The sequence below is a fragment of the Cavia porcellus genome, unplaced genomic scaffold (assembly GCF_034190915.1).
Source record: "Cavia porcellus strain 051 isolate PalLab524CR breed Dunkin Hartley unplaced genomic scaffold, mCavPor4.1 scaffold_23, whole genome shotgun sequence".
In the NCBI taxonomy this organism is placed as follows: Eukaryota; Metazoa; Chordata; class Mammalia; order Rodentia; family Caviidae; genus Cavia; species Cavia porcellus.
In genome coordinates, this window is record NW_026947506.1 from 41715575 (window position 1) to 41738015 (window position 22441).

Below are 22441 nucleotides of genomic sequence, written 5' to 3' on the forward strand. Positions count from 1 at the left end.
GAGACTGAGGCAGGATGATCTTGAGTTTGAGCCCAGCCTGGACAAGTTCGTTACCTAACGAGACATTTCAAATAAATAAATAAATTTTAGGTACATATCTCTATTTGGAGGCTCAGGATTCAGTATCCAGTATTGAAGGGGGGGGGGGAAGCCTTGGGTCCTAAAAACAGGTCCCGAGAGAGGAATATCCACTGCAGGAATAGCCACAGGCAGGAAGGCTCCGTGGAGGAGGAGGAGGTAGCTAAGATGGGTTCTGGCAATGTGCTTACCTGAACCCATGAGGGGAGGAGCCAGAGGTAAGACAAGGGCAATGAGGTTGGAGGATGGTAAATTCCACGGAGATCACTTAGAATTTACCAGAGGGACTGGTCATAGACTTAAGGGTCCCCAAGAAAGGAGTCCTGTGTCATTCATTCAGGACTGTGATGTCACAGCCAGGCACATAGTAGATAGTTAAGAAGTGTTTTGTCGTTGCTGGGTGTAGTGGTGCATGCCTGTGGCCCCAGCTTTCAGGAGGCTGATGCAGGAGCATCTCCAAGAGTTTGAGGCCAGCCTGGGCTACACAGGTAGTTCAAGGACAGCCTGAACTATGTAGTGAGAACTTATCTCAAAAAACCAGAAAAAAAAAGTGTTTGTGGGATCAGTGAATAAATGGGCAGAGGTGCATTTTAGAAATGGCATGGAGCCAGGTGTGGTAGCTCACGCCTGTAATTCCAGTACTCAGGAGGCTGAGGCAGGAGTATCATTGTGAGTTCGAGACTAGCCTAGGCTACAAAGTGAGCTCAAGGCCTGCCTGAACTGCATAGAGACCCTGTCTCAAAAAGATCAAAAAAAAAAAAAAAAAAATGGCAGGGGTGGGTGGAGACAAGATCAAGGCCAGGCGGTTAGGGAAGAGGCCAGCAGAGAGGAAAAGTAGCAGCACCTGTTTGCTGCTGCCTGACTGTGGGACACAGACAGAGTCAAGGTGGACATTGAGGGTGGGGTGTGCTGGCACAGGTGGCAGGGCCTCCCCACCGCATGCTGGGCTCTATGTGAGGTTGAATTTAATGCCAACCTGCCAGTCTGTTTCATGCCCCCACTGTCGGCATGCAGTCCCTAGAGCAGGGCCAAGCCTGAAGCCCAGTAGCCCCACCCTTCTACCCAAGCTGCAGCCCAGCCCTTTCTACTTGGAACAGGGTCTTATTGAATTGCCCTTGAACCTACGATCCTTTTGCCTCAGCCTCCCTTAGAGCTAGGGTTGTGGGAATTCAACGCTGCCTGGCCCAAAGCCTAGTTCTGCTGAACGTGGGTAAAGGGTTAAGGAAATCATCAGGGCTTCTCCAAACATTCTTAGGACCACAAACATGGTAACACCTTGTTTTCATTTTTGGTTTTGTTTTTTGGTGTTGGGGATCACACCCAGGGCCTTTGTGCGGAGCTACGGCCCAGCCCTTTATTTCTCACTTTACCCCAGGGTCTTGCGGAAGTACTCAGGTTGGACTTGAACTTGCCATTTTCCTGAGCAGCTGAGGGGTAGGAGCACTTCTCAGTCCTCAGTATGAAAGGCCCCAGGCTGTCTTACCTGTTCCAATCTCCCCGGGTCCCCACATTCATAGAGAGGCCTGGTCTCACCACCTGCCATCTGGGCACCGAATGTTTATTATAGTCCATGTTTTAATCCGCACCGCGGAGAAAAGGGGAGGGGAAATAGAAGAGGAACCCGGACCAGACCCCTCCCCCCGCCAGGGCCCAGGGCGTCTGCCACATTGGGCAAGGAAGACTTTGTGAGATCCCTGAGGGCCCCAGGATGCGGGGGCTGGGAGCCGCAGAGAGAGTGGGGTCAACAGCTGGCACCACCCCTGCCCTGGGAGCCTGGGCCAACCCGTCCATCATGCCTGTTGGGGCGGCCCTGAAGCCTGTGGCATGCCAGCCTGTGCCTGTGACCCAGTGCTGCTGTTCTCTTCTCCGAGTGCCTCCCATCCCGCCCAGTTCTCTGTGGCCGGCTTGGTCATCCGATTCCACTGTTTTGCCCCACGTCCTCCGCCACCTCCTGGCCAGAACCCCTTGGATCTCAAGGTCAGAGGCACATGAGGTGAATCCCCCTGTCCTCCTGTCATGCTGCAGGCCTGGCTGCGACGGCCTGGGCCCAGGGCATGGTGTGAGAACTGGTGAGATGGGCTCAAGAGAGCTTCCTGGGCTTTGCGGCTGTGGCTTTGGGCAGCCCAGACCGGGATAGGGGAGGGACAGAGGGACCCTCAGCCAGGTCTCCTGCAGCCAGCTCAGAAGAGTGCTATTCCCCAGCCTGGATGGTGACGCACCCATGGTTGGGACTCTGTTCCCTCTGGCTGGGTTGGATGCAGCTTGCTCTACCACCTCCTGGTGTGCCCAGTGGGGGAGGGGAAGTCCCCAGGGCTGGCACCTGCTGAGGTGGGCCCGGGACCACTGAGCGGAGGCGAAGGATTACAGCAGACTGTGAACTCTCGTGCCAATGCCAATGCTAGTGCCCAGCCCAGTGAGTGGGCGTCAAGCAGGAAGTGGGGCAGGGTGCCCCCTGTGTTCGCAAAGGCTCTTTGTTCCCTGGACACGCAGGTGGGTGCGAGCTGGGGTAAGGGTGGGCACCTGTTAGGAGCAGCGCCATCTGGCTCCTCCTCGTGGGCAGGGTGCCCACCCTCAAAGTCCTCCCTGTCCCATCTGCCCTCGTGCCGGCCCAGGAGCTCTTTGTAGGGGGTACAGCTCCCCTCCTCCCCAGTCCCAGCGCTTGGCCTCTTCCTCTGCCAGGCGATCCCCAGGTCTGGCTGGGCTCAGAAGCCCCCGCTTTCAGAGCTGCTTCGGCTGTGGTAGCTTGGACTGGGACTTCGGGAGGGGCTGCGTGAGTGGCTTCGGGTCCCACGACTGCGACTGCTGTAGCTTCCGTGGCTGTGCCCCGGGCTGGGGCTGTGGCTGGGGCTCCGGCTTGAGTAGTCGCTGCTCAGGCAGCTGGAGGAAGAGGAGGGGCTGGGCCGGTAGTAAGGAATGGGACGCTTTCGGGCACTGCCGGGAGGGAAAAGCAGGTTACAGGCCAGCCAAGGCCCTGAGCTCTGCCCAGCCTGGGCCCTCACTCAGACCCTGAGTCCCATCCCAGCAGCAGCCAGAGCCTCCTCCCTCAGTTTCCCTTGAGCCCTGGTCTTGGAGGCACCCAGCTCTCCAAACAGAATTGAGGCACCTGTCAATTCCAATTCCACACTGATCATTTTGTTTGGCTTGTTTTCAGGAAAGGAAACCAAGTCTTTGCTTGGTCTAAGTACCATGTGTGCTTTTGTTGAGCTAATGAAACTCTTCCTCCCTCATACTGGGGACTGAACCCAAAGCTTTTACAATGAGCCACATCTCCATTCCTTTTTGAGAAAGGCTCTTACTGAGTTGCCCAGGCTGGGCTTGAACTTTTGATCCTCCTCCCTCAGCTGCTCAGCCTCACACAGGCCTGTGCCATCATGCTCCGCTTCAGTGACACTTTTTTTTTTTCGGTCTTTTTCCTTTTTATCGTACCGGGGATCGAACTCACGACTGCCTGCTTGCAAGGCAAGCGCTTATGCCGCTGAGCTAAATCTCCAGCCCCTCAGTGACACTTTTAAATATGAATGACTCACATTAACCAAGCTAAGTAGGGACTCAATCCAGGACCTTGCCAGTGATAGGTAAGCACTCTTCCACTGCCGGCACCTCCAGCCTCTTAACAGGGAGGTACTTAGGAACACGGCTCAGCCCTGTTTCTCTGTCCCCACGGAATGGAGGATTTGGGCCTTTCAAGTATCCCAAAGGAAACAAAGGGGAAGCCCCTGGCCACTGCTGCCCATGCCCGAAGCCTGGCCCAGACCCTGGCCCCCCACTCCTCACTCAGCTACCTCCCCCTGGCCCGGAGTTAGTTTGAAGGCAGGAGGCTATGAGCCAGAGAAAAGAGTGGTTAGAGGACTACAACCTCCCATCTCAGGAGGGTTAATTCTGAAGAAGAAAACAGGGGTGCGTTAGTGGGAGGAGGAGGTAGCCTGGGGGAGGGCTGAGGTGGGTGTCGGGTGGAAGACTCGGGATCTGGCTGTCTTTGGGTGGCAGTGTGACCTGTGTGTGTCCTAGGTTCAGTGGCCTGGAGTGGAGAAGGGGACAATACCCTCTTCTCTCTTGAAAACCCCCAATAGCTCAGGACTAGGAAGGCGTATTTTAACAACCAGACACTGTTGGAGGTGAAATGATGCTGGGGACTTCTGCTTGGTAAAGACCAAGGCTCAGAAAGGCACATTGATGATTTCTCCAGGCTGCCCAGCACAACAGCAGAGCTGGACTCAGAAGTTTGCCAATGGCCTCCCCTCACCCTAGGATACTTCCAGACCTCAGGAACATTTGCACAAAGGTGCACCACTATCTCACATAGAGACCCAAGCCCAGACCCTGAAGTCCTAGAAGAGAAGCCTTGATGGTGTGGCTTCTGCCCAAACAGCCCCACCCTGGGCACAGCCCCACTGGGCTGTGTAGGGTTCCTTGGACAGCTGCCCCAGGCCACCCAACTGCTCTGCCCCCTCCTCCAAGTGCCCAGGGGGCTGGGAGGTTAGTGAGGAAAGGAGAGGCAGACAGACGGACAGCTGACCAAAGCCAGACCAGCTCACACGGGCATCTCCCCGGCAGCCTGTGCAGAGGGGTCCACCTGGCCCCCAGGCTGGCCACAGGCCACTCGGCAGGCTGGACCTTGGGATGAAGGAGAAAAGGAGACATCATTGTCCGGGGATGAGGGCGGGAGGGAGGAAAGAAGGGAGGGAGTGAGGACTCCAGAGGGATGGCTGGAATCTTCCGGGGCTGAGTTCCATGCCTGCTGCTGCCCATCCAGACCCAAGGACAGAGTGCCCTCTCCTCCATGGCCTTCAGGTCCCATTGGAGACCTTTCCCTTCCTTACAGTCTCTGATCTCCCAGCCCCCAGGCTTCCCAGTTCTATTTCTCTGTCCCTACTAAGGCCAGTTCTCTTCCCTGATTCCACTTCCTTTCCCTGAAATACTCCCCACCCCAAATCCCCAGCCGGGCGAAACCTCATCCCCTGAGGTCCCTGGTCACCGGACTTCCGTACCTAGTGATGCGCCGCGGCTCCATGAAGCTGGGCGAATCGCGGCGCCGCTTGCGAATGGGGGAGTAGCTACGGGAGCGGCGCCGGGCGCGGGCGGCCTCGGCTTCGGCGTGCCTTGCGCGGCCCTCGGGATCTTTGTCCCTGTGTGAAGTTGGCCCAGTTAAGCTACGCGGCCTGACTCCCTGCTGCGCGTCCTCCACCTGGTTCCCCGCCGTGCGCCCCCTACAGGCCCGGGTCTCCCCCTCCCGCTCCCTCAGTGCTGTCCTCTGTGACGCCTGCGCGGGGAGCGCATGAGCGCGGGGAGGAACGCTCACCGGCTGAGGGGTTTCTTGGGTGACGGCGAGTGGCTGGGGCTGCGGGCCCTCTTCTCCGGGGACCGTGAGCGGGATTTAGAGGGCGATCGGCTGGAGCTCCAGGACCGGGGGTGGGGGTCAGGGCTTCGCGAAGAGCTCTTACCCTCCGGGCCGCCGTGCCTGCCGTGCGCGCCCGGGGACGGCGAGGTGCTGGCCGGCCGCGCGCGTGGGAGTCGCTCCTTCGTCCTGGGGGCGGCGTAGGCGGATCAGCGGGGTGGGGGCGGGATCTAGCCAGGGGGCGGGGCACGCGAGGGCTTGCTGACAGTGACACGGGGAAAGTAGGTAGTGGGCCAGGGCCTGGTGGGGTCTGTGGAGGAAGGGTGTTCTCTGGGTTGGAAAAAGAGTGATTGGGAAAGAGAGATCCCCAGTGGAGAGAGAGTGTTCCTTTGGAGGGAGGGACTGATGGAGCGCAGTGCGGGGACCAGCGTGTCCGTGGGGAGTGGAAACTAGTAGGGGGAGGAGAACTCAGTGGGGAGGCAGCGTGGGGAGCGCAAAGCTCAGTGGGGAGGTGGCCATGGCGGTGAGCGGTGCTCACCGTTTCCCGTGTCCGCCGTGGCCTCGCTCAGAGCCTGGTTCCGGCCCGGGATCCGGGGCATCGCCGCCCGAGTCGCTGCTGGAGCGCGCGCGGCTCAGCGAGCGCGAAGAATCGCGGGGTGGCGCCGGCCGTGCGCGCCGGCGACCCCTGCGGCGGGGCGCGGAAGCCGCGGACCGCGATCGTCGCCTCCGTCTCCTTCGCCTCCGCCGCCTGGCTGCCCCGCACGCCGTGCGACCTCCGCGGCCCTGCGATGAGGGCGCCGAGCGTGGACTCGGGCTGTCCTTGCCCCGCGTGGGCGACGTGGGTGCAGCGGCCACTTCCTTGTCGCGGGCCCTGGGCGAGGGCGGGCTGGGCTTCTGACAGGGAGAGAGGCAGAGAGGGCACGGAGGGGCGGAGAGAGACAGAGACGGGCAAGGATGGGCCGGGGAGTCAGTGCAGAGAAGTGGCGATGGAGAGATGGAGACACAGAAGAGGAGGAGGCGGAGAGGAGAGGCAGGGACAGAGCCAGGGGGAAGAGAAGCAGAGAAGAAAGATCGGAAGCAAACAGGACAGAGCCAGAGAAAGAGCGAGAGATTGGGTGAGAGAGCGGGCGGGCGGGTGGGGTGGGGGGAGAAAAGGAGAGAGGGCTTTCACCGGGCCCGGGCCGCGGGCTGCCAGTCCCGGAGCATCGCGCACACGGTTCCCCGCGCCTGCCCTGCCTCTGCCTCTCCTGAGTGTTCACTTTCTAGCCTCAACAGTGCAGCTCATGCAAAAGGTTCTCGGCATGCAAAACACAAGAGGGACGGAGAGGTAGGGTGGGGACTGCAGGGGAGGGGGGGCTCCAGGACGGGTACCAGGGCTGGCATTGCCCCCCGCGTGGGATGGACGATTCCCGGCAAAGAGAAGAGAGAGGGCGGCACCGGGAGGTCGGGCCAGGGCCAGCCCACCAGGCCAGGCCCCCCAGCGCAAGGGGTTGGGGCAGAGGGAATGGAGGGGTCACACGGCACACAGATGGGGTGGGGGCGGGGCGGGGTAACAACTCAAAACTGAACCGAAGAAAGGGAGGAAAAAACAGAAAAACAAAAACAAAAACTCCAAAAAAACAAAAATCCACAAATGTCATTAGATACCAAAATCAAAAACAATGATCTTCCGGGAAACCTGACATTTTTTTCTGTTAATATTTTTCTTTCTTCTGTGGCCCTGCAGAGAGCTCTGGAGCTGTCAGGAGCACCCGACTGTCTTTCTGTTTCTCTCTTTTCTTTTTTTTTTTTTTTTTTTTTTCCTTTTTTTTAAGTTCTGATTTTTTTTAAGTCCCTCTTGGTTAACGTCCACTTACCAATAAAGTGGCACTTCCTCCTTTAGTAGGTAAGGTGTGTAAGAGAAGGGAAAAGTGTGGTAGCATAAGTTCATCATTAGATTCACAAAAATGCAAGAGAGATAGAGAGAGAGAGAGAAAAACGCAACCACCCCATTCTTGGCCTGAAAGGAGGCCATGCTGCCTCTGCCTGGGAGGATTAGCAGAACCCAGCTCCTGGAGCCTGAGCTGGTACCTCTTGGCTGAATGCCAGATAGAGATGCCTTTTTTTTTTTTTTTTTTAATCCAAAAGTGGAATTAGGACACAGGAATCACAATACCAAAAACTGGAAAGGGCAGGTGGTACCATCCAAAGGATCCTCACACTACCTCACCAAGGGACCTCGCCCAAGTCACTTCCCCAGTGTGGACCTCAGTTTCCCCATTCACAAAGAGTGGGCTGGCTTTTGCTTCCTGATGTCTCTTTAAGGGACAAATATTCCAGGATTCTCTGCGTGCTCCCTGACCACCCTCCTCTTCCCTCTCCCTGCAAGGAACTGACCCTTCCTCCTGTCTTAGGCCCCCATCTAATAAGAGTTGATGACATTTGTCTGTTTATAGTTCTGATCTCCATCTCCCCAATCACCAACAACTTGATTTTGATCATCTCCAGGGCAGATCTGGTGTCTGATCCAGCTCTACAACCTCAGTTTAGCACAGAACTTTTTTGTTTTTCTTTGATATGGAGTCATGCTGTGTTGTCCAGACTGATGAACTCATGATCCTCCTGCCTCAGCCTCCACAGCAGCTAAGATTATAGGCATGCATCACTTGGTTGGCATTAGCATAAAATTGGATACCTAGTAAGACCTCAATACTGTTTGCTGAGGAAGAAAGAACTACCCTCATAGGGGCCAAGGCCAACCAAAAGCTGGTTGGGGTTTCAACAACTTGTTTTGGTAGGCTTTGTTTCTTCTCAGGGCACATAGCTGCCAGGAATGGAAGAAGCATTGTACTCTTGGCATGGCCCTGGGTGCTTCAGTAGGGCAAGTTGTGCTCAGATCTCCACAAACCCAGTTAGTGCCTCTGTGGAGCTGGAAGTGACTCCATTGGTAGAAAAGCACAGGCTTGTGATTGGTGGCTGAAGCAGCCAATGAGCACCAGCCATAGCTGGTGGGAGCCACTGTCCAAAGCCTATGGGGCCATAAAGACCTCTTCCTGAAGAGCCCTGAGCTTTCAACCTGGCAGAGGTAGCAGAAGTGAGGACAGCGGATATAGCATGGTGGTGAGGTGCGCTCTGAGCAGTCTTGACATTCCTGCTCCCCAGCTCACCTCTCGCTGTATGTCAGGGAGCCCAAGGCTAGGTAATCAGCTGTGGTCTCTCTGAGATGGCAGTTTCATTCTTGTTGGCAAACTCTTAGCTGACCCCCAGCAGGTGGCCAGTGCCTCTCTGCTCCAAAGCCTTGGCCCTATGTTCTCTCATTCAGCGCTTTTCCCTCAGGAGGAGGCACATGAGAAGATCCTCTGGGATCCTCACATTTGCGGTGTCAGTCTTATGTCCTGGGTAGTCAGAATGCCAAGCAAACTTATCAGGTGGGAGCTCAGGAACCAATGCACTAGTGGGCACAGGACTCCTTAAGAAGTCAGCAAGGCAAGTGGGCAGAGGCCACCCTTAGGACTCAGGACCTGGATGTGAGCCAGGATTACAATCCAACTTCATTACTGCTATTGCTATTGTTGGTGCTGGAGACTGAACCCAGCCCTTTGAACATATTAAGGAAGCACTCAAGCCCTGAGTGGTACCTCCACTTTCATTTTTATTTTACTTTGAGGCATGGCCTCTCCAAATTGACCAGGCTAGCCTAGAACTCAGGATACTCCTGCCTCAGCCTCCTGAGTAGCTGAAATTACACACTTGCGCCACTGTGCCTGGCTGACCCATCAACTTCAGACTCAGGGAAGGAGCCAGCAGTGGGGGAAGGAAGACCAAAGCCATGATGTCCCTTCTGACAGTCACACAGAGCCCTGCTGATTTCCACTGTCTAGGGGCTGGGAGTGAGGTACAGTTTTAGGAGTAGAAAGGGTCTGCACCAGAAAAGGTGGACGGCTGAACACCTCCATCGCGGTACTGCTTCCAAGCATTAAGGTCTAAGATCATTGTCCAGGGTTGGCCTCTTCCTGCTTGGTCTTTTGCTTTGCAGCCCAAGCTCCTTTCCAACTTCCCTCTCACCATCTGGCCTGCCCTAGTGTAGCATGCTAATAGTTGGCAAAGACAAACAGCCTGGGTTCAAGGTGATTCAAGTTTGCTACACCTCATAGAAGTGACCTGCTCTGGGCCTCTGTTTCCCCATTAGTAAAATGGGGTCTTTGCTGGGCTGGTCTGTATAGTGATTAGAAGGCATGGCGTCTTCAAGGACTAATAGGGTCAGAGCAGTACAGGGAGGCCTGGGCGCCACAGGAGTGTTGCCCAAAGAAGACAACGGATGGGAGGAAAGTGCCACTGGGTAGGGTAACAGAGCCTTCCCTTGGGGAAAGACTCTTAGAACCAACCTCATGTCCTTCTCCACTTGTGTCTCTAAAAGTTCTCAAGAAAAGGGTCTCCATGATCCTGCCAGAGGCTAAGCTTCCTCCTCAGTTTGGCTGGGTCCCATGTTCTCAGGATTGCGGGAAGATCAGAGGCCAGACACGGATTTCATAGCTGGGCAGAAATTGTGGTGGCCACAGATCTCCCATTGTCTCCTCCAGGAAGTCTGTCCTTTGTGACTCTAGTTCCTCTTTCCTAGACCCCAGGCTTCCTACCCAGCTTGGCTGGTGCCTGTGGCCTCCGACAGGCCAGCTCTCTTTCCTCAGTTCTTGGTTTTCTCTCCGGGAGCCTCTCCTGATTTCTGGGCTGAGTCAAGTTCATTCTTTGGTGACCCCACATGAAATCTGAGCCAGGCCATGCCAGAGCTGAGCAGCTGCCACCAGCAGCTGCCCCATTTTACTAATGGGGTATTATCATGCTATACAGAAGGGCAGCTGCCACCACCACGTCCAGCTGTCCCCATCACCCTGAGAGATCGTTGTGAGTCTTTCAGCAAGGCTGTTGGGGCCATGAACCCAAATCAGCCTCGCCCATCTCCGGCCACACAGGAGCTGAGTCTGCCTGGTGTGTGTGTGTGTGAATGAATGGAAGTGTGAGTGGTGGTGAGGGACCTTGCCTGCCTCTGAGCCTTGCTCCCTGGAGCCCTCAGCCCCTTGGCACCACCTGCTAGTTTATATTTTTCCCCTTGGCTCACATACCAAAATGTTGAGGGTTAAAAAGGGGGAAAGTCAGCAGAAGGATGTGGGAAGGAACAGCGTTCTCCTCTGGCCCTGGTACTCTGAAGTACCAGGACAGGGACAAGAAAGCACTTGGGCTCAGAAAGCTACTCGTCTGTCACTGTTTGCAGTCCCATCTGTGTGGCCCCAGAGCCTCTAGACCCCATCAACCTGAGACCCTTGCCCCAAGGCTAGGAGAGCCTTGCCCTCCTGGAGACCAAGTTCCTGTCTCTCTCCCAGCACAACCAAGACAGGAATATTCAGGGTGGGTGAACTTCCTCATCCCTAGAACCTGCTCTGGGGTTATCATCGGGTGAGGAAGAGGAGCTGGGCCTCCTCCGCCCAAAAATGGAGACCTGATGAGATGCTACATTTCTGTAGCTGGCCCCTAGGGGTCAGGATGTAGTTAGTAGAGCAGGGATGGGAGGTCAGACCCTGTCCACAAAAGCTACTTCTGACTCCAGTACCCTCACTGTAGCCAGATTGGCACTGGGCTAGGAATCCTTAGGACCTAAATCTGGTTCCACCTCAATGCCCTGAGGGACCCTATTATTGTCTCTTCTAGATTCTCCTGCACCAGTGCCACCATTAAACCACTCAAAGTCCGATGACAGAAGGATGTTAGAGGGCTGAAGCAGCCCCGTCCAGCTTAGGAAGTGGCCTAGGTAAGGGGCAGGAAGCTAAGTGCCACTCCATCCTGCAGAGACCTCGCCAGGGTCCCTCATAGTCCAGCATCTGCTCCCGGCCTGCTCACTCCCCGATGTCACCCTCCACTCCGCTGCAGAGAGGGAACTGTGGGGCTCAGTCTTGGTCCCAGTTGGTGCCCAGATCCGAGCAGGGCCCACACCCTGGCTGCTGCCAGAGAAGGAGCTAGGCTGAGCCAGAGCTCAAGCTGGCACTGTCAGCCCCAGAGAGGGGGAAATGGACTCTTTCCTGTGCCTGCCTCAGCCAGAGCTTCCTCCAGGATCTGGAGAGCCAGATGCCTGGTGCGGCCTTCCCAGGCCTGCCTATTGCCCAGCTGGGCCCCGGGGGCCGGCAGGGTGTAGTGGTGACCAAAGCCCCTGGGTCTGGCAAGGATCAAGGGTGGGGGCTTAGCAGCTATCCACACAACAGAAATCAGATCGTCTCACTGCAGCATACAGTTCAGGAAGGAACACAAACTGGGGATGCTAAACCATGTAGGGATGAACAAAATGAGGAAGACGAGTGCGGGAGGGCTTGAGGCTGGGGGAAGAAAGAAGGAAAGGCGAGGTGGAAGATAAAGCAGAAAGTTGTGTGTGTAGCGGGTGGGAGGGGAGAGTGAAGAAAACCAAAGGACAAACCAGGAAACACAGCTGGTGGCTCATTTTGGAGAAAGTGCAAAGTTACGAATGAGTCATCACTAAAACGAAATAAAGAAAGGGGAGGAGGAAGGAAAAAACCAACCGGAGCAAGGTTGGGAGAAAAAGAGAGAGAGACAGAGAGACAGAGAGAGAGAGAGAGAGAGAAAGAAAACCACATTCAAACCAAGCAGCGTGGTGGGGCTTATCTGAGATGGGAGCGAGCGCACAGCGGAGGCGGGTACCTACCTTCTCAGTGGTCAGGGACAGGAGTGCAATAGTAAAAAGAAAAGAAGTCTCCGCGTTGGGAAGGCAGGATGGGCAGAGACAGCGCCCGAAGCTGCACTCCCCTCCCGGCCGGCCGTGGATGGGCAGCCGGGCAAAGCATGGCTTTGACCTCGGGGATGAGAGGGAGCTCTTGCCCAGCAATTTCTTTTCGCTTATTAATTTTTTAAAAAAAAAAACATTTTAACCACAAGTTCCAATAAGCCAAGCTTTCCTTCTTATTATCATTTTTAAAACAACAAAAACCCTCCAGAGGGCATGCAGGAAGCTGCGGATGGAGGCAGAACCACAGGTGGCTAAAGAGAGGCTGGTGGGAGAGGCCCATGTCAGGGGGACAGATAGAGAGGGAGAGAGAGACAGAGAGACTGAGAGTCAGGGAGACAGGGAGAGACGGAGGCTGGGAGAGCCAGAGAGCGGCAGCAAGACAGACAAGTGGGCCCAGACAGAAAAGGAGAAAAGCTGTTTAAGCAAGGCCGGTTGGTGTGGACAGATGGGCTGGCAGGGGGCTGCATTTAAAAGGGAAGACAACCACCAGCTCAGAGGGGCTGCGGCCTCAGATCAGCCCCATTGGCTTTTTTCCACACAATTTGAGTGAAATTCTTTCTTTCTCCCTCCTGTTTTTTTTGTAGTGGAAATTGAATCCAGGGCTTTTATGCTGAGCCCCATCTCCAGCCTTCTGCATCTTGGGTCTTCTCCACAGGGTCTTGCTAAGTTGCTAAATTGCCCAGGCTGGACTCCAATTTGCCATCCTCCTGCTTCAGCCTCCCAGAGTGCTTGGAATTGCAGCATGCACTATTATGCCTGATTAGAACTCATCTGTTTTGCCTTCTAGCTTTGCTCTGGGAAACTGGGGAACATCCTGGGGCAAAGCCAAGCTGCCCCCTCCTGCTGTGACTACCCTGCTGCAGCTGTGGCCACTGCTGCTTCTTGAGGAGGGGCGGGAAGCCTGGTGGCTGGCAGGGGAGTGGCACAGCACCTTTTCTCCAGGTCATCCTAGGGTGCCTGTTAGGTGGTGAAATCTGGGCTTGAGCAGCCCAGGGATTCTGCTCATGAACCTTCTCCACCACCAAATACACCCAGTCCTCTCCTGACACTGCTGGTCGTAGGGGCAGCGGAGCATAGGCTAGTGACCCCTCTTCTAAGAGAGCAAACTTTACTTGCCAGGGCGAGGGCAGGACATGTTTGTGCTGATGGGCTGCAGGGAGGCCACAGGAGGTTTGGGTGATGCTGGATGGAAAGACCTTTCCCATGAGGTCAGTTTTTTTTTTTTTTTCTTTTAGTTCTGGAGATTGACCCCGGGATCTCACACTCAACTACAGCCCTGGCCCTTATTTGTTCTATTGTTTTGAGACAGGGCCCCACTAAATTGCTGGGCTGGGCTTTAATTTGATGATCGTCCTGCCTCAGTCTCTCTGGAGTAGCTGAGACTAGGTGAGTGCAGCTGCGCCACCCCTGCTCAGCATTTTGTTCTTTCACTGTGTGGCCCTGAGCAGTTCCCTTCCTCTCTGTGCCTCACTGAAATGTGTTTTCTCCTCACTTGCTGTCTCTCCACAGAGGCTCCTGAGGGCTGAGGCCTGCTTTTTGACCCACCTCTAAAAAGCTGTGTGACTCTGACCCAGGCACTTGCTCTCTCTGAAATGCAGTTTCTCCTGTGAGCCACAGAACCCAGAGAAGCTCTCTGGAGTCCATTTTAGAACATTTTGTGGGTGTCGGAGAATCACCACCTCACTGGCCTGCCTCAAAGCTGGGATGGCGCTTTTCTTTCGCCTAGAGAATCTGGATTGACACCTCTACCTGAGTCAAGCCCTCTCAGGCACCTCTAGATCTCTCTTCCAGGGGCTAAGGCCAGCAGGAAGGGATCCAGCAGGCTGTCCTTGTCCCAGTCCCCACCATGCTCAGCCATGTTCCACTAAACTGATTAAGGAGTCACAGCAGGGGGCTGGGGATTTAGCTCAGTGGCATAAGCGCCTGCCTCGCAAGCAGGCAGGCATGAGTTCGATCCCCGGTACCGGTACCGATAAAAAGGAAAAAGACAAAAAAAAAAAAAAAAAAAAAAAAAAAAAAAAGAGTCACAGCAAGATCCAGAAAGCTCCCTGAGTTACCCAGAGCAAGTGGCCCAGCTTCTTTATAGAGAGACTCCAGGGGACTCATTTGGTTAATTTAAAAGTTGAAGCAGTTCCAGGGCTGTCCTGCTGGTTTGGCAGGAGTTACTGGTGTGAATGTCATTTCTGTTTGAACTCATCTTCCCTTTTAAATTCTGATTACAAAGAAGAAAAAGTAAGTACAGAGAGATATGGATATGATTAATGTTCACTTGAAATTCAAAACCCATCTCTGCAAGAGGAAGAAAGTTTCCCATAGGAACACACACGAAAGCAAAATTCTAGAACAACACAGAAGGTAGAAAAAAAAAAAAAACTCAGAGAGATAGTTTGCATTTCTGTACATTACAAAAGGAAAGAAAAAAAAAAGAAAGAAATAAATAAAAGGGAAAGGAAATACAAACAAAAACAAAATAACAGGAAAAAAAATGACACAAACATCCCCACCCTCTTCCCTTGCCGGCTAAACAAGAAATGGAATCACAATATTACCACGTTTCAAATGGGAGGCTAAAAAACAAACAAAAACATAGACGGGGTTAAAAATAGTGAGCTTTCTTTTTTCCTTTCCTTTTTTTTTTTGTTTGTTTCTCTCTCTCTTTTTTTTTCTTTTTCAAAAGGCAGCATCCGAGAATACCACCCCCAGTATTTTTTTCCCAAGACATTATTTTTTGTCAGTTGCGAAGTCAGTGATACCCAGGTCCCTCAAGTTGCCTCTCTGGCCTAATTTAACTGCTTGAATGTCATTCAGGCGAAGAGGGGATGGAGTGCAGGCTAGAGACCTGGGAGGTTCAAGATCCCAGATCTCCGGGGCCCAAGGGTTAGGGATGCGATTCAGAGCCAGTGCCTGGAGAAAGGAGAAGCAGACCGAGCGCTAATTTCTGCAAAACTCCCAGGGCCACTTCAAAGTGGGGTCCCATTTTGGGCAGGTAAGTGGTCATTTTGAGAAACCTGTTCAAGCAAGGGTAGTGCCTGGGATAGGGCAGATTATCCAGGGAGGGGGGATAATCAAACCTTCAACCTCCCCAAGGTCAGGGAAGGGACTTAACCTCTACCTCGTTTGAGAGAACCGATGTGTCTCTGGAGGCCCCAGGTAGATGGGACACAGAGAGGTGTTTGGGATTCTGTGACCTTAGGGCTCCATGCCCAGGTGAGTGGGGGTCGCCATGCTCTCTTCTGGGTTTGCCCATCAGCTCCAGAGCCTGTGGCCTCAGTCTGTGCCACGGCTGTCCTCAGCTATCCTGTGTGTCCTCTTCTAATCCCAGCACAGACCCGGGGACATCAGTGTGATCCTCCCCATGTGGCCCCACCATGGTTCCTGGAACCAGGAGCCACCCTAGAAGCTGGCACCCTTTCTGAGTGGGTACTGTCCTCCAGTGAAAATTAACCTCGAGACTCAGAACCTTTTGTCAGCTGCCCTGGACTTTCCTCTCTGAGGCCATGGAGGAAGGATACTTGAGAAAAGAAAGGGAGTGAAAGGAAACAGCCAAAACTCAAAATGAAACTGACCAGCACGTACAAGTTCACTGCTGTGACCTAAGGGCTGGGAGGGTGGCTCTCCCTCCTGGCTGAGGCTTCTGGAACAATCTGGAAGCTTGGGGCGCAACCTGCCAGCCTCCCCACCCGAGTCTCTAGTCCACCCAGTGCCCCTGCCAGCACTGCAGCCTCCCTCCCTCTTTGTGGGGCCTCGATCCTGCACTCTGGATTACTCTGTGATCAGCATACGGAAGGGCCCTGGGTACCCCAATCCCCACCTGGGCTGACCATCAGCCTGGGAAAGGCTGAGAAGCCACCTTCCTCTGCCAGCTCTTGGTCACCACCTGCCTGTAACTCTGGAGGTGACCGCCCTCCTGGAGGACGGGTGGGGACAGCTTTGGGGGTGGTGCGGGTGTGGAGCCCCAAATTGGCCTAGTTGGGAATGGGTACATAGGGTGGTCCCCTCAGAGGGACAGGCCGTGGGAAGTGGAGTGCCAGGTCTGAGACACCTGTCTAAGTGAGGGCAGGACAGTTTCTCTGGGGACCAAGGATTTCGGAAACAGCTCTTTGGCACCGCAGGGACTGAGATGGGGAGGGGACGTGGGAAAGGAGGAGGAGCCGGTAAGAGGGTGGGAGAGGGGAGGGTCTCAGTGAAAGAGCAAAGACTTGAGGAGAGGGAGACTCAGGGCCCAGTGGCGCCCAAGGGAGCTCCTATCCCTCAACTCCAGTTCCTGACTCGACTCCCACTGATGTCCACGTCCAGTTCCCGTTAATATCCCCGGGGGTGGCGGAGGCAGGAGGAGACCTTGGCTGGCTGTGGACCCAACTAAGTGTCCCAGGGGTTAGCCCCTCTCTGGCCTCCTGTTTGCCAAGCTCGAGGGTGGCCGGAGCCTGCAGGCCGCCCCCTCACCTTGCCGCAAACACCCGAGCCCTCCCGGGGACTCCCCGTGAGCGGCGGGCGCAGGACAGGTGGAAGCGACCCGGCCCCCCGGCCCCCCGGCCCCTGCTCGGCGCGGGAACCCTCCGCAAAGCGAAGCGTACGTACATCGGGCTGGCTGTGCGCCGGGCCCGGGCGGCCCCCGTGCGCTGCGCTCCGCTGCTGCCTGCTGCCGCCGTTCTGCTGCGGAGACCCCCATCCGCTGCCGCCCGACGGGGAAGGCGACCGGCTCCCGCTGGACCGCTGGCTACCTGTCTTCCTCCCGTCGTCTCGACGCTTGGGGCTCAGCCTGGCCGGGGGTGGGGGCAGGAGGATGGGGGAGCCCGCGTGGGACGGCCCCTCTGCGAGCGACAGGGGGAGCCCCTCCTTCACTGCCTCAACTTCCTGTTCAGAATGTGGGGCGCCTCGGGGAGCTCTTCCTCCAGGTAGGCACTAACGCGCCCCTGGTAAACGTCTCCCCACGGATTAACTGACCTGTCCATCAGACCCGTTCCCAGCGCCTGGATGCTTAATCTGCAACATCTCACCCCCCCAACGAAGGACAGACAGACAAAGCAACCAACCAGGCTGATCAGGAGCACAGCAGGAGCCGTCTCAGGGCCCAGCCTACCTGCTGGGTGATCCGGAGTCACTGCAGTGGGAGGACAGCGAGGGGCTGTGGGAACTGCCGCTGCTGTGACGGTGGGACCTGCGGCCCGGGGACTCTGTGTGAGGCCTAGTGTGGGGGAGCAGATCAGCCTGTACCTACCTTCTGCCCACCTTGGCCCTGGGGTTACCTGACCTGCCCCCTGAGGTCCCATGAAGGCCTGGGGGAGGTCACTTCTGGTCCTGTCCCCCACCTGCCAGTGTCCTACAAAATGACCCTGAGCTGGGGCTGGTGCTAGGTGCAGAACCCAGCCGGTCCCTGAGGTCATCTGTGAAAGTCAGAAGGAACCTTTTTCTCCAGACAGCCTCTAATTTCGAAGACCTCATCACTTAATGCTCTCATATGTGGTGGTAACTGGGCAAAAGAGTCCGTAAGACTCAGCTGGAACTGGGGCCAGGGGCTCCTGGAGGGCTCCTAACTTCCTCTTAGGGTCTTAATTTTTTCATCTGGGCAAAGTGGACACAACAAATGAACTATGTGTAAGGGTCAGGTTCTGGGGTGCTAAAAGGCTGGGTTGCTGTTAGAGGGTGTGGGGAGGTGCTCACCTTTTCCTCTCTTTGTTTTTCTCTTTTCTTTTGCTCTTGGGGCTTCGAGATCTGCAGGAAGCAGAGACCACAGTAATGGTACAGCCTGAGCAGAGCAGGGGTGAACGCCGCTTTAGCGCCCTGGAGCTGAGCTGTGCCCTGGTGTGGTCTTGAGCTTTGTTCTTCCCTCAGGCCCGAGCCTCTTGGCTGCCAGGGACCTGCCCATCTCACCTCAGAGGCTGCAGCCAGGCTCCAGAAGGCAGGGGAGATGTATTTTTTGCAGATCTGGCACCCTCAGCCTCGTCTAGCCTGATAGAAAAGGTGACGTGGGACAGGCTCCCTGATGAGCTACTGGGGGAAGTGGCGCCTGCACACCTCTTTAGCCCTTGTGCCCCTTCTCAGCCCATGACCCAGCCCTGGGCCAGTTCATCAGAGGTCCAAATACTTTTCCTTGGTTCTGGTCGTCTGCTCCTGAGTGACTCTTTTAGAAGGGTCCCTATTTGGGGTTTCCCCCAAAGTGGTCATCCCATCCCATTACAGCTCTCTCGTGTTACTGGCTTTGTGCCTCAGTTTCCCCAGGACCTTTGTGTAGCCCTCCATCACTTCTAGGTCCTTTCTAGGACACCTGGATGTAGGCCGAAGAGACAATGCAAGCTTATGGTGACCACTGGGTGGCAGTGTGGGCCTACACAGACCCATAGGCACTGTGGATGGTGAGAGATTGGGGGAAATTGGAGGGGCAGGTTTAGGTGTCAATTTAGACTCTTCCTCTAGCTAGCACATGGTCTTTGGCAAATTCCCACTTCAAGGAAGGCAGTGGGGACCCTTCCCCTCCTTAGGGATGCTGGGGGGAGGTCTGACCCTGAAGTAAGCATGGGGACGTAATTACTCCACAACTTCTATACCTTTATTCTGAGTTTCACCGAATCCTCCTGCATCCCTTTGGCCAATCCGACCTCTGCCAGGCTGCTCCCCTCCTCCTCTCCTGTTCCCCAATCTTCCTTGAACAAGTCACTGTCTTTCCTGGTTGGATCCCCACCTGAGTGGAGGCCAGGAGGCCAGTTTCTTAGGCAGTCAGGCCTGTCAAGATGCATCGGCCCACCCCTGAAACGCTACCTCTGCTCCAATCCACTCCCATTGCTAAGCGAGCCCCTAGCTCACAAGCCCCTCCTGCTTGGCATGCACTGTCCCTGCAAATCTGGTGCCCTGATGCTTGTGTCTTCCCAGATGGCACCTCCATAGATACCATCCTTCTGGACACCTGGGGGGGATTCTAGGAGAAGCACGGGTAGGAACCATTGTTCTGCATGCACTTCACTCTCTGGCCTGGCTCAGTCCCTGGGGTTGGAGGACAGACTTGGGCCACACTCTCACACATTCCCTTCCTGTTATTGCTTCCTGTGGGCTTTGGTCCCTGGCAGAAACCACTGGCTTCTGCCCACCTGCTCTGCAGAGCACTGCTCACCTGTGCCGTCTCTTCCTCCGGGACCCGGAATTGGACCTGTAGGGTGATAAAAGAGTTCTCATGAGCTTGCCTGGGTAGCCCGGGGGGCACCAGTGGACCTGAGAGTCCTGGGCCCACGGGAGTGAGAAGAGGCCACAAAGCAGGGAGGGACAGTGGGTACCTGTCTCGGCGGTGCTTCTTTATACTCTTCTTCTTCTTGCGCAGGGGTGAGGCACTCCCACAGCTGTGAACACAGGAGGAAGCAGCTCTAGTGAGCTGGGGCATTGGGGTACAGCTGGGAGGAACTGGAGAAACCTGAGGGCCTGGGGTATGGAAGCCGAGAAGGGGATTTCAGGGCATGGAGCCCAGAGTGACCTGAGACCCAAAGATGGGAAAGCAAAGTCCCTAAGCGTACTTGATGGCCATCAGTCACCTTCCACGTCCCTTGCCATTGTAATCAAGCATAGTGCAAACCCAAAGTTAGAGGCTCCATGATGGGATTTCTGGCCTCAGTGGGTAAAAGCTGATCAAGTGGGGGTGTCCAAAGTCCAAGCTCTGAGGGATGGCCTCAGAGTGTCTCCCACCCAGCAAGCCCCGGGCCCTCCCCACCCCTGCACCTTTATCACTGACCTGCACCCCGACTCTAGTCTCCTCTTTTTGCTGACGGTGAATGCCAGGGAGGAAGAAGGACAGATAGGTGGGCAGGATTAGTTGGGACCCCCACGGTCTCACTCCAGATAGGGAAGGGGAACACAAGGATGGGGAGTTATAGGTGAGAGCCTTCGAAGCCGTCTGGGGGCACTCATGCTTGTGCTAATGAGTGCAGAACCCTTGCCATGTCATTACATGATATCAAGGGTTGGTCAGTCAGGGTCAGTTCTGGGTCTCAATGAGGGGAGGGGCCTTGGTAAAGAGGAGGGGCTTAGCGAGGAGGCGGGGCTACAGGAAAGGAAGGAACTGGGGGGATGGCACTAAATTGAGGGGCGGAGAATCAAGAAAGGGGCGGGGCTCACAGTGCAGCTTCGGTGCTGCCCCCTGCCGGCCAGGGACGAGCACCCCAGGGACCTGTCCGGCCTCTCCCACCCACTCCGGCCCTGTGCCCTCTCACCGGCTTCTCCGGTGGCCGCCTTTCTTTTTCTTCTTCTTCTTAGGAGGGGGCGACGCCGAGCTGCCGGACCAGTGCTTGGTCCTGGGCGAGAAGGGGCGCGGACCGTGAGGGCGCGACCCCGCGCTCGCGTCCCCCCAGCCGGGCGACGCTCACCTGTACTCTCGGTGCCCGCGGTAGCAGGCGGCCGGGCAGTCGCAGTCCACTGGACCGTCGTCGTCATCGTCCTCGTCGTCGTCGAAGGGCCCATACTCCAGGCCGGGCTCGGTGCCCTCGATCAGCCGCGGGGTCTCCGCCACGCTGCAGGCGACAGGGACGCTGACCACCTACTTCGGCCTGGCCTCGGGTCCTCCTCGCTCGGGACCGGGCGGGCGTCGCAGTGTCCCTCGAGGGCGTGGGGTCTGCAGCCCTAGCCCCGGAGACTCAGGAGACCCCAGGGGGCGCTGGCGAGACAGGCCTTCGATTTCGCGGACAACGTTTTGCAGAAGGGCAGAAGATTCAGCGGCCTCTCTGCCCTCATTCTGTCCCATTTCTCCCCTCTCAGGGACCCCACCCTCATGAGCCCCCTTCCTCCCTGAGGGCCCTCCATATACCTGCCCATTCGTGGCGCCCCGCCCGCTGAGCCCCTCGTGCCGCTTAAACTCATGTTACCATCTGAGCCCCTCCCGGACCCCCTTCCCCTCCACCTGGCTTGGCCCTCCCTCCCTGCATCTGCCTCCCCCGCCCCGCCCCGCTGTGCGCCCCCTCTCTCCCCCTCCAGCCCCTCTGCTTCTGAAATATTCATCGCCTCCCCTCCCCTCCCCCTCCCCTTCCCCTCCCCCCTCCCCTTCTCCGCAGCCTCCAGAGGCCTCGTGGCTCTTCTCGATGCCTGCCCGGCTATCCTCATCAATCAAGGCCCCTCCGGGAGCGGGCCTCAGCATTCTGCCGCCTCCCCATTCCCCATCCGTCTGCGAAGTCCGCGCTTCGCTCAGCCGGACTGCCCGCTCTGGTCCCTGCTCTGGCTTTTGAGCCCAGCTGTCCTTCGCGCAGATGTTTGCCTCTTTAGACCCTTCTCAGAGGGCTGCTTGATTTTTTAAAATTTTATTTTAGATTTTAATTTTTTCTCCTATCAGCAGCTGCGCTGAGCCAAGAGCATGGGCTTTGTGTTTTTGAGACAGTGCAGGCTACCCTTGAACTCACTTTGTAGCGCAGGCTGGCCTCAAACTCACTAGCTGTCCTCCTCAGCCTCTCAAGTGCTGGGCTTGCAGGTGTGCACAAGAGCATGGGCTTTGAAGCCTAAGGCCAATCTTTGTCACTCACTGTCCCAGGGTGTGGTCTCAGATCTTCCAAGATGAGTGAACAACAGGGCACTTTGGAAAATTCGATAAGGGTAATGGCTGCGTGTGTGTGTGTGTGTGTGTGTGTGTGTGTGTGTGTGTACACTGAAACCACAGCCTCCTCACTGAGTTAAACCCCAACTCTAATTTTTTTTTTTGAGGGGGGCACAGGGTCTCACCAAGTAGTTAAGTTGCACAGGCTGGTCTTGAACTTGGGATCGTCCTGCCTTTGCCTCCCAAAGTCCTGGGATTACAGGGGCCTGGCAACTTCAGCCTCCTCCTCCTGCTCCTCCTCCTCTTCCTCCTCCTCCTCCTCTTCCTCTTCTTCCTCCTCTTTCTTTTTTGATTGAATAGGCCTAGAAGTGGCCTTCTGAGGCCTGGCTCCAGGATGGTGATCCTTCACCTCCACTTGTCATCCTCACTTCTGTTTGTCCTTTGTCATTGACCGGAGTCCTCCGGCAAGTCTCAGCCCTGATTTCAGCAGACTTCCCTCACTCCTGGGTGCCACCCACCTGGCTCATCCTTCCCTGTGTACAGTGAAGGGGCCAGGGCTTGGATGGCAGCGTTAAGTGTGTGAGCTTTGGATTCACACAGGTTTGAATCCAGGCACAACCACGTGTCCAAGCCCCGAGGCCCTTATCTCTACACAGAGGAGAAGAATAGCCCAGCTTTGAGCAGGGGATTAAGTGAGATTCTCTCTGTGAAGCAAGCCCTGACACCAGCCCCAGCCCATGACTGTTGTCCCACACCCACCCCAGCA

General features: G+C 56.0%; 1 protein-coding gene across 4 annotated transcripts in view; it reads right to left on the reverse strand.

Moving 5' to 3' along the window:
- Positions 1–1607: 1607 nt before the first annotated feature.
- Positions 1608–22441, reverse strand: part of Srrm3 (serine/arginine repetitive matrix 3) — a 55516-nt gene continuing 34682 nt past the window's right edge. The window contains exons 4-16 of one of the 4 annotated variants that reach the window (XM_063234286.1): positions 20522–20665; positions 20369–20449; positions 19891–19920; positions 19442–19504; positions 19282–19317; positions 17838–17888; positions 17257–17361; positions 16755–16935; positions 5952–6307; positions 5378–5602; positions 5067–5204; positions 4595–4692; positions 1608–3009 (exon numbers count right to left, since the gene is read on the reverse strand). In XM_063234286.1, coding sequence (XP_063090356.1) covers positions 2948–3009; positions 4595–4692; positions 5067–5204; positions 5378–5602; positions 5952–6307; positions 16755–16935; positions 17257–17361; positions 17838–17888; positions 19282–19317; positions 19442–19504; positions 19891–19920; positions 20369–20449; positions 20522–20665 — 1570 coding nt within the window. In that variant the 3' untranslated portion in view covers positions 1608–2947. The remainder of the gene's footprint in view (positions 3010–4594; positions 4693–5066; positions 5205–5377; positions 5603–5951; positions 6308–16754; positions 16936–17256; positions 17362–17837; positions 17889–19281; positions 19318–19441; positions 19505–19890; positions 19921–20368; positions 20450–20521; positions 20666–22441) is intronic. The other 3 variants (XM_063234284.1, XM_063234283.1, XM_063234285.1) reach the window with 3 other exon arrangements.